The following is an 11,711-nucleotide window of genomic DNA, read 5'->3' as shown; positions in this document are numbered from 1 at the left end:
CTGGTATTGCGTGCCATGCTTGCCCCGGAATCCTGGTGTACCATGGCGACCACAGAAACCAGGCATTGTGGTGCATGCCTGTAATCCCAGGGCTGGAGAGGCTGACTCAAGAAGAACACTGTGACCCCAAGCTGCAGAGCGAGACTCTGTACCAAATAAATAAATAAATACAGAAATAAAGCAGTTAATTGTAAAATTAAATTTTACAATTTAATTTAGAAAATTATAGAAAAGGAAGCTAAAACGTAAACAAATGAAGGTAGTGTTACATGACAGGAATTAGGTTCTAAGAGCTTGCAGTGAACATTTCCCTTAGAAATTCTGTAAGATGGCAAAAGTCTCACCTTCATACCTCAGGTCTAAGAGGAAACTACAGCACATTTACACTTCCTACTTCATGTAGTGGCTAGAATTTAAGCTTATTGAATGATCTGAAACACATACATATTATCTCAGTCTTTGCCGCTACTTTTCTTTTTTCTAAATTGATTCAGCCATAATCCCATCCATAAAAATGTCTATGGGATGCATGACTGGGTCATTCCTTTCCTATGGGGCTCTGCCTGCAAGAGGAGCTTGAGAAGAGGTTTCCAAAACCTTCCTCAGTGCTGTTGTGGATCCAGAGCGAAGAGAGTAGCTCTGGGGTCATCATCCCCATACTCCTCCTCTCCAAATACAAGCTAATACCTGTCTCTCTCAGCATAACTCCGGATTTAGGTAGTTGATAAGATGTGTTTCAGCCTGACATAGTGGCCCACAGCTGCTAGGGAAACTGAGACAGGAGGATCACAAGTTCAAGGCCAGCCTGGGCTTTTTAGAAAGACACTGTCTCAAAATAGAGTGCGAGGGATATAGCTCAGGAGAAGAGCAGTTTCCTAGCACAGGTGACTCATTATCCCTGAGTCTAATCCCAAGTACCACATCATCATCATCATCATCACCACCACCACCATCATAATAATAATGTTTTGGAACTCAAACTCCTTTAAGTTTTTTTTTTTTTTTTTTTTTTTTTTTTTTTTTTTTTTTTTTGGTTGTTGTTTTTTTTCTTTGAAAATCATTCAGGTACACCAGAATTCTGTGTTTCCCTTCTACTACTATGTCAGTGTGGTTTGGAAAATATCATTTAATCTTCCTGAATGTAGTATCTACATTTATAATAGAAAGGCTTTGGGCTAGATGTCCTAATGTATGATACCTGTGCTAAGAACAAGCTAAAGCAGAGAAATTTCTAGAAATACTGCAGGGTTGGTCTCCCTAATGGTGAACTAGTAGTCAACAGAACATACTCCTCAGTGTTGCTGAGATAATGAGGAAATAGAACAGAGAGAGCATTTTGTCTAATTAGTGAACAAAACAAGTGATGACTGTTTGTCAAGGGTGGTCTCCATTCCAGAGACTGCCTTTTTTGGGATGTACTATGATTACTTGTTACTCAAGATATTTCTTTCTCCCCTAGGCAAAAGATGAACAGATTTTTTTTCCATAGCAATTAGCAAGCATTTCCTAAAAAATTGTATGTCTAGCTGTTTGTCTCTTAATTTTGGTAGTGCTGAGACTTGAACCCCGTGCCACACATGTGCTATGCAAGTGCTCTACCACTCAGCTACATCTTCAGCCCAAAAACTTTATTTTTAAAAGAGTATATTGACTGGATCTTGTGGAAAATTTGAGAAGAGGCTGGACTATGTGATGCCCAATTTTCAAGAGTTGATTGAGTCTGCTGAGCTGGAGGGAAGGCAATTTTGCATTGCTGAGAAAGTGCGTATTATGGTTTAAGTGCCTGCTTAAGCAAAGCAGTCAGGCTCAGGATTCTGTGGATCAATCCCCAGATTCTCATGTCTTACCAGACCTGCCCTTAAGGCATCCTGAGCCAGCCAAAAAAAACCCAAAAAACAAAACACATTAAAAAAAAAAAAAAGTGCTTGTTGTGACACTGTCACATTAATAAAAATGTTTGCAGATACTTTAAGAATCACCTAAAAGATTTTGAAGTTGGGAGGCAGTGACATTTTGTATGGTTTATGAATGGGCAGTCAGCCCTTGAATGTCATTCCAAACATGAATCTGTCTTCTCTGGCCTTTGGCCTCCGGCTCAGGGAAGTCTCCAGGGACTTGAGGTCACAGCTTTTTCTCATCTCCCTCGACCTGAGAAAGGCAGAGCTGACTTTATCAAGAGCGCCCTCTAGAGGAACAACGTGTTGGCGGGAACTACAAAAGTTTTCCTTCAACTAAACATGCCTCTGGGTGCAAAGAAGCAGGAATGGATTTCATGAGATAAAAAAGTTTGCTTACTTTTTGTATTTGTTCTTTGTCTCCATTAGGTCAGCCACCATCCACCTATTTCTGCATGTCATGCTGAGTCTGGAAATTTTGTTTTCTGGCAAGGTAATGTGCTAATGTATTTGGCCTCAATTTCCTGGAGCAATATTTTATTCAGAAATTACTGTCATTGCTTCCTGATAGAAGCAGTGGTCCCAGGACCTGGATCCCACCAGAGGATCTTCTCCACTTGGTGTTCTCATCTCTCTTCTCTGAGCAGTAATTGCTATTTGTCAATTGTCAATTGATACTACTTTAGTTGATAGTTGATTATTATAAATTCTTCAGGTAGGTCATTTAATTTCCCCCCTTTAAAAAAAAAAAAAAAAACCCTCATATTTATCTGGATCGCTACCAGTTCTGTACCTTTTTCTCTATTCTATAGCCACTACAAATGTCTCACTTATTTGAAAAGACACTAAATATTTCCTCCTGTTTCTCAGAGCCTAAACAACTGGAGGGTATTGTTGCTTTTGAAACATCTGATTTTTATTTCTGGGACCATATTTTATACTGCTGCTCTCTTTTCAGTTTTGAGTTTGTTGTTCCAAAATTTTTTTTTAGTTTAGATTTTGGATGACTGAAACTATTTCTTACATAGCTTAATTTTATTAAAGCTATCATTTATTCAAAAAGCTAGAATGTAATATACACAGAAAATATGAGCATCATAGGTTTTTAAAGAATAAGCATATATCAATTTTTAAAACATTTTTCTCTACTAAAAAGATTACCACCTGATTTCCCACCTGATAGTTTCTGATTTTGAAAGTATAGAAGAATATACAGTAAACTTTCCTATCTTTATCCCTTTCTCAACTATCCAGTTCCTCTGCGAGGTTGTGATTGGTATTATCACTTCACTTCAAAGTACTATGATTTCCTTTCTTATAATTTGCTTTTAAAATTCAAAATTAAAGCTTGATTTGAAATTTCCTTCTTACCAAAACCTACTGGAAACAATTCTTATAAGGTTCCTAATCCTAACTGCTAAACTCATGGACCCTATAAGTACTTCTTTCTTTTGTTATTTTTTAAATTATATATTTTCTTAATGGGAAGAGGTCTTCTCAGAGTAGTTTCTTTGTGCTCCCCGTGTTACATGTTTGCTCCTTAACTTCATTCCTGATCATTCATTTTTGGGGAATTTTTCCTCATTAGCCTTTTCTGAACAACTCTACTTCTCTCGGCCTGTGACTTTGAAATCTTTATTTTTATCCAATCTGACATTTCTCTGCATTTTAATTATGTTGTTTAATCCATTTATATTTATTATGATAATAGATGTAGTTGAAATTAAATCTACTTTCTTATTTATCTGTCAGATCTGTTCTTGGTCCTCCATATTTTCTTTTTCTGCCTTCTTTTTGATAAATTGAATGCTTTCTGCAATTCTGTTTTATCTTTTTTGTTGACATCTTATTTATTTTTTGGCTATGCCTCTTTGTTCTGTGCTTCAGTTGTTACTTTAGAATTCATACATTCATTAATATACTAGTCTATCATCAAGTAATGTTATGTCACTTCACATAATATAAAAAAAATTATGAAAGTGTATTTCTATTCCTTCTCTTCTAAACTGAGCTAGCATGTTGTAGTCTTCCCATATGTTGTTATTTTTCCTTAGTTACTCTTTTCCCCATTAGATAATAATTTTATTGATACATAATTCACATGCATACCATTAAACTCACCTATTTAAAGTGTATGGTTTTGAGCTGGCAAGATAGCTCAGTGGACTAAGTGCCTGCTTAGGCAAGCACAGGGATTGGGTTCAGGGTTCAGTCCTCGGTACTGCACACTGCACTGGCCCCACCCCCGACAACTGAGTCTGGGTGTGGTGGTACACACCTGTAACTCTGGTGCTGGGGAAGCTGAAAACAGGAGGATCACTACGAGTCCAAGCTGCATAGTAAGACTCTGTACAAAATACATTAAAAAATAAATTGTTTTCATTTTAATATTCATAGAGCTGTAAAGTCATAGCATAACTAATTTTAGAACATTTTCATCATTCTAGAAGAAACCACTAGCAAATAGTCTCCCCTCCAGTTTCCCTCAACAACCCTAGCCCGTGGCAACAGCACCCTTTTTTTTTTTTTTTTTTTTTGTCGGTATAATATACCGATTTGGGGCACTTCATATAGAGAAAATCATGTACTATTTGGCCTGCTGCCCCCAGGGCCCTCCTCAGACCCCAGCACCATCCTAACCCCAGTCCTGGCCTCCCCTGGCCACCCCCGCCCCTCCCCCACCCCCTGCATCCTTTCTGTCCTCAGTGCAGCACCAGGGACCCCCTCCCACAGGCTTTCTTCTTCCCCATCACCCCTGCTGGCGCCCTTTCATACCAGTTAGAAAAATCTGACCTCATTTATAAATTCTCCTTTTCCCTTTCAGTCTGTATCTAATTTGCCACTGTATCCCTATTTCTTTAATATTTATGTGATCACTCATCACTCTGGCTGTCACCCATCTTCCCCTGGGTGACCAGGGGAGCCCCTTGCCCCTCCATAGCTTCCAGCTGTCTTTGCAAGGTCTGCATCTCATCACGTCAGTTCGCTGTTGATTTCCCCAGTGCACACAGGCCAGCCTTCTCAGCCAGGCTGGTGGATGGGCTCATTTTGCTCTCCATCTTCTGCTCTTCCTTAAATAACCTCAGACCCTAGGAGGTGGAACACAGGCTACTCTTACATTTTACTTCCTTAACTGTTTTGTTTTGTTTTGTTTTGTTTTTCTGTCTTAAATTTCTTTTTTGCTATCTGGTGAAACCTAACTGCTGTTTTCTCCAGAGCCTACTTAGGTGACCCCTTCTGAGGAACCTCTCCTGATGTCTTCCCCAGGCATGCTGGTCATTCCCTCCTCTTTGTTTCCATCTTACCTTAGAACACACTCAACTATAGGCTGTGTTTGTGTGGCCTACCACTTGTTTTTACTTCTGTCTGCTTTTTATGCCCAGAAGGACTTTATAATTTTAGTCTTTCTGATTCTGTTTAAGGTGCCTAATGGTACATATTGCATGAAATATTTTCCTATACAATAATTATATTGATTATAAAACTTGTACTATGAAGTGATTGATCATTTGTGTAGACTAAGAATTCTTTGATCTGACTAGCTGTCCTGGCAGACATGTAATATTGACTCTTTCATTTCAGATGTGAGATGGAAAAACAAATTCTGGGGCAAATCCATGGAAATTGTTCCCATTGGCACAACCCATGTGACTCTCCCAGCGTAAGTTCTGTGGTTAAGAATTTTATAGACTTTAGCAGAAAAATACTTCAGGGGTAGGATGCCCACCAGCCTGTAGCCAGAGAGTATGGTTTCCTTTTGAGCTGTTTTTCAGTGACATCAAGTGTACCCTATCTGGGCAAGCTCCGATTTTCTTCCCCCATGAGGAAATGCTGCCTGCAGATCAATGTTCTCCGAGTTGCTGCTTTATAAAACTCCACTCCTACTTCTTACCAAGATCAAGAAGGGTAGTTTCTTTAACATCATTGCCCTGCCCCACTGTGAGAATTCCTCTTAAGAAAGACCTGGCCTTCCCCTGACAAGGATTTTCGATACTTACGTAGGAAGCAAATGCCTGTGAGCATGGTCTCTGGAATGAGAGAGAACAGACGGAATAATGAGTGGCTGCTGTGAGCCACTGCTCACTCTGCCCCAGTGACGTTGTGACTGTGTTTCTCGTGCTTAGCCCGCTCATCTGTGACCTGGGGTTTCCCAACCACCTCCTTCACAGGACAGTTCTGAAGAGCAGACAGCACTTAGTGTATAGCACATGCCCCAGTCCAATCAAGTCTCCTCATAATTCTGTTTTAACTCTAAGTGATAGATGAATAATTTCTCCTGATAAAAGATACAACTGTCAAATTATTGAAACCCCCATAACTTCTGCCCACCGACTTCCCTTTCCAGCCGGGCGGCTCTGTCATGTCACCTCTGGCTCTCAGTTGCCTCCTTTGTAGAAGGAGGGTTGAGGTGGTGCAAAGACCAAGAGCCTCCAGCAAAGCCCTCCATGGCTTCAGAGTGCAGGCATCTGACCACCCTGTCCTGTGTATGTCGAGTGACCTCTTGGAGCTTGAAGCTCATGTGTTGCTCATACGGTGCTGAGGCAGTGTGGGGTTGGTGAAGGAAGAGATGGGTGATTGTGACTTAGTGTATGAAATAGCAGTGTTGGTTTGCAGCTCTTTCTGGCTCTTCTGGGCATTGTCGCTATTCTCCCTCCATTGCAGCTTTGGAGATCATTTTGAGTGGAACAAGGTGACCTCTTGCATCCACAACATCTTAAGTGGGCAGAGGTGGATTGAGCACTATGGAGAGATTGTCATCAACAACCTCAACGATGATTCCTGCCACTGCAAAGTGAACTTCATAAAGGTAATTCAGGCAGCTTCTGAGCTCTCACCCTGGAAAAGCAGAGGCGGACCTGAAGCGTGAGGACCCAGGCTGTCTGGGCTTGATACCTACATGTTTGTACCAGCAGACAAGCAGTGCCAGTGCCTCCCTGACCCCCGCCCAACCACCACAATGCTCTTACCCTAACTCCCTGTGATCTGTCCTTAGCACACAGCTAAAGGGGCTCTTTAAAAACATGTCCTCATGTACAACATGATTGCAAAAGAGACATTATGCTAAGTGATAAGCCAGATGCACAAGGACATGCTGCAGGCTTACACTTACATGAGGCTCCTGGAGGAATCAAATTCACAGACACAGACAGCAGAGTGCTCATTGCCTGGCCTGGACGAGGGTGGAATGGGGAGTTAATCTTATGCTTGTCTGTTTTGCCATGTCATCCTTTGAGCCAAGTCTTCCAATAACTTCTGCCATTGTCAGAGTGAAGGTATGAAACCCTACAATGGCCCACAGGGCCCTGCACAGTCTGCACTGCCCACTCCTCCCTGAAGCACACGTTTACACGCACAACACACTCACACGCACATGCACACCTCCCTCACCATGCTCCTTCCACTCCAGCCTTGGCTTCTGCCACCCTCTCTTCCCCACTCTCTGCTGAGCAGTGACCCTTCTTCCTTCACTTCCTCATGCCTCAGCCATTCCCCTTAGATACCTTTGTCACCTCCCCAGTCTTTCCTTCTCATGTGTGTCTTATTTATTTATTTGTTTGTTTGTTTGTTTGGTACCGGGTCTTGCTGAGCAGTTCAGACTCCTAGTAATCCTCCTATCTCAGCCTCCCCAGTACTGGGATTACAGGTGTGTACCACCACACCCAGTTTAGGGACCAACACAGGATGCCCAGGGTTCCAGGGCTGGCACAGCATGCAGTACCAGAGGTTGAACCCAGGTCCTTACGCTTGCCAGGTAGGTGCTTAGACCACTGCACTATCTCCCCAACCCATGACGCATTTTCTTCTAGGTTTTATTACCTTCTGAAAGTAGTGTGCTGATCATTTATTTACCTGTTTATTTTCTGCTCTTCATATCCTCCTTGTCATCCTGACTCCAGAAAAGCCAGAGCCAGGTCTGTCTTGTGGTGCCTGGCACATTGCAGGGGTTCATCCTGTTCAAAGAAAATGGAAAGATTAGCCAGATGCAAAAAATATAGGGTAGGCAGGGCATGATGGTACACATTTGTAATCCCAGCAGTCAGGAGGCTGGGGCAAGAGGATCACCAAAAATTTGAAGCCAGCTTGGGTTACACACTGAGTTCAAGGCCACCTGGATTGAGACCCTGTCTCAAAAGGGGGGGTAGTCTCATTATCTTTTCAGCCACTTTTATTTGACGTCTTCCCCTACTTCTTTCTCTCTAGTCCAGGCGTGTTGGCGCATGCCTGTAATCCCAGTGGTGGGGAGGTTAAAAACAGGAGGATTACCACAAGTCCTATCTGCGTAGTGAGACCATGTAGCAAATACACAAATAAAGAAAAAAAAAAAAAGATATGTACTTTACATGATGTTAAGCGTTACCCTCAAGAAATATTTGCATTTAACTAAGATCAAAAGACATGAGCTGCAAGATGAGGTTTCACCTTTGACATTTTGTGCAACACCTCTCTATATCCCCTGTGACCCAGGGGGGACCCTTACAAAGAAGTGGATTGCAGTGGTTATCACATACAGCCAGTTGGGCTGTAGAGACCTACTACTAGTGGTGACCTTGCATTTGGGGCAAAATAAAAATGATCCCACCTTAAAGATTTCATCCAAGGTCTGCACAGAGAAGGAAGGGCAACCTGGAGTAGGCATCTGCTACCCCGACCAAGAGGCCAGCGCCTGGGTGCATTGAGGCTGTATGTCTGCAACCTGGCTGGTTCTCATCATCATGCGGGCCGCAAGGGGACTTCTGTAGTTAGGAGAGATGAACATTGACTGTGCGTTTAGTGTTGAGAATCAACCTGAAAACAGATGCCGTGGTTGGCTTTCGGGTGTGGCCAGGCCCCTCTGGCTTCCCATCTAGTCCACAGTGGATTTATTGACTAATATCTCTAAGAGAAAAATCTAAGTCTCTCCTCAGAATAAATGTAAGGGCCTGGACAGTGCTTGTGTATCTCTTCTGTCTCCTTTCCTCTCTTCTCTGCTCCTCTCCTCTCCTCTCCTCTCTTTTGTTCTCTTCTCCCCCCCCCTCCCCTTCTTCCCATTTTTCAGGAACTGGAAAATTCACTTTTAAATTTCTGCTCCCCTGTGAGATGCTGCTGTGCCTTTCCCTTCCCAGTTTTGCAAGTCTTGGAGTGGAAAAGCTGAACCACCTGGATATGTCCTGGAAATGCCACTCAATGCTATTGATTTCCAAATATAGATTCTGTTTCAGCTGGAAATAGTACAAAGATTTTTGATTTATGGAGAAATGCTTTCTGTTCTTTCCTAGGGATTTTTAAGAGCGCCCAGGTGCTGTAGTCGGGACATTTGCAAGTGGGAAAAAAATCAACTCTAGGAGGTTGGAGCTCCCCCTGCTGGCTGGAGTGTATTACTGTATATAAGTAACAAGTTGAGCAGAGCTGACTGTGCTGGCCCTGGAGCTGGAATGAGCTCAGGGCTGGGCTGCTTCCGACCATAGCCCATGCACAGCGAGCATACAGGCAGCGAATGGTCCCTGTGGCTGTGTCAACAGTGCTTGTTTCGGGAAAGAAGAATAAAAGAAACAAAATTTAAGCAAATTCCCTGATAGGTGTGCAAATGACTAGCCAGTTCCCCTAAAGAAAAACAAAACCAAAAAGACCAAGTTACATTTCTTTAAATGGTAGTAGAGGGCTGGTGAGATGGCTCAGTGGTCTAAAGCACCTACTTAGAACAAGTTTAGTAAAGCTAATGGACCAAGGTTCCATCCCCCAGCACCACATGCCAGCCAGCTCCGCCCCCTGGTGGGCTGAGCTGGCCACACACACACACACACACACACACACACATAAATAAAATTTAAAAAAAAAAAAATGGTAGTAGAGGCCAGGTGCACCAAGGGCCATGGTGACAGTCATGGAAGATCCAGGCCACAGGCAGGGCTTTCCAAGCAGTCACCCTGCTTGCCCAGCGTCTGAGGAAAGAACTGAGCCTTCCAGGCCTATGTTTCATGTAGCACAAGTAGTAAAAAAGTATAGAAATGTTGATCGTGAAGTTACACACTACAAATCGGCTAACCACTAACTTTATGAAGTAACTAAAGGTATGGCTATAAAGAAGTAGAGGAGAAGAAGAAGGGGAAGAGGAGAGAAAGGGAGGCGAGGAAAGCCTGACACAGGCATCAACATAGACACATAGGCCTGTGGGAATGGGATAGCGAGCCCAGAAGTACATTGGTGCATTGACAATGAGTTGACTTCTGACAGACAGAAGACGACATAGGAGGAAAGGGACAGTCTCTTCAGTAAAATGATGTTGGGAAAACTGGACTGCAGAAGAATGAAATTAGATCTTTAACCCACACCACATGCAAAACAAATTGGAGACTTAATCAAGCTCTGAAGCAATAAAATAGCTTAAAACAGCGAGAAATACTCAGTGGTATTGGTCTGGACAGTACTTTATTTAAAGAAAGACTCCAAAAGCACAGTCAACTAAAGTAAAAATAGATAAATGGTGTGGCAGAAAGCTAAAAAGCTTTTGCACAGCAAAAGAAATAATTGGAGTTTTTAAAAAAAAATCTACCAAAAATATTGCAAGCTGTCTGCCTGATAAGGTCATGATGTGTAAGGGATTCAGTAGCAAGAAAACAAATAGTCTGATTTAGAACTGGGCAAAGGGACTGGAGATAGAACTTAATGGTAGAGTACTTGTCCAGCATGTATAAGGCAAGCGGGGTTGATCTTCAGGCCCTCAAAGAGGGATGGGAGAAAACTTGAACAAACCTTTCTGAACATTAGCCTCACAAATGAAAATACAGTCAAGATTGCTGTCAGGGAAATGCAAAGGAAAATCTCAGCGGGACGTCATCTGTCCCTCTCAGAAAGGCTGTTATCACAAAGATGGAAGATAACTATTGGCCAATATGTGGGAAAAGGGAACTTTTGCATGCTGTCGGTGGGAATATAAATTAGTACAGCTATTGTGATAAACAGAATAGAGGCTCCACATAAAGTTACAGTTTGAACTATCATAGGACCTCACAATCCCACTGCTGAGTATATAGTCAAAGGAAATCAAATCAGTATGGGCAAGAGATATCTGTACTCCTGTGTTCATTCCAGTATTCACAATACCCAAGATAAGGAATCGGCCTAAGTGTCCATCAGTAAATAGGTGGCTAAAGAAAATGTGAGATGTACATACAATGATCTACTATTCGGCCATAAAAAAGAAGGAAGTTCATTTGTAACACTGTGGATGAATGTGGCAGACATTGTGTTGAATAAAATAAGCCAAACAAAGAAAAATAAATATCACATGGTTTTTATGTGGAACCTTAAAAAGTTAGTCACAAAAGCAGAGAGTCAGAAGATAGAGGGGAGAGGCAGGGGAGGAAAACAGGAAATAAAGATAATTAAGATGCACTGTGTACGTGTACTAGCTCTCATAATGAATATAGTTGTTATGTACTATAAATATGTACTAAGAATAAAATTTTAAAACAAATAATAAAAAAAGCAGCAGGGTGGAACTTAGAGAAATGCTGGTCAAAAGATGCAACATTTTAGAGCAGAGGAATATGGTCAAGAGATCATCATAAAACACAGAGGATATCCTTAATAACTACAGTATTTACTTTAAAATGACTGGAAACAGTTTTTAAGAGTTCTTAACAAAATGTATGTGGTAAAGCATGTTAATTAGCTTGATTTAGCCACCAGCCCATAATTATACATATTTCAAAACGTGCTGTAGAAGGTGTATATAAAGTTGTTTTCTTTTTTTTTAAATTTATTTTATTTTTTTAAATTTTATTGAGAAACAAATACGAATGAGACAGTTTCAAAGCTGATTAATAGGACAGTTTT

At 41.6% G+C, this 11,711-nt stretch overlaps 1 protein-coding gene across 3 annotated transcripts in view; it reads left to right on the top strand.

Moving 5' to 3' along the window:
• Nucleotides 1–11,711, top strand: part of Osbpl3 (oxysterol binding protein like 3) — a 175,474-nt gene that overhangs the window by 153,842 nt on the left and 9,921 nt on the right. For all 3 annotated transcript variants that reach the window (XM_004626473.3, XM_004626472.3, XM_023709925.1), the window contains 3 exons: nucleotides 2,325–2,388; nucleotides 5,478–5,556; nucleotides 6,558–6,702. In XM_004626473.3, coding sequence (XP_004626530.1) covers nucleotides 2,325–2,388; nucleotides 5,478–5,556; nucleotides 6,558–6,702 — 288 coding nt within the window. The remainder of the gene's footprint in view (nucleotides 1–2,324; nucleotides 2,389–5,477; nucleotides 5,557–6,557; nucleotides 6,703–11,711) is intronic.

The sequence above is a fragment of the Octodon degus genome, unplaced genomic scaffold (genome assembly GCF_000260255.1).
Source record: "Octodon degus isolate 3935 unplaced genomic scaffold, OctDeg1.0 scaffold00015, whole genome shotgun sequence".
Taxonomy (NCBI): Eukaryota; Metazoa; Chordata; class Mammalia; order Rodentia; family Octodontidae; genus Octodon; species Octodon degus.
Note: the sequence above shows the minus strand (reverse complement) of the source record. Positions and strands in the feature narration are given on the sequence as shown.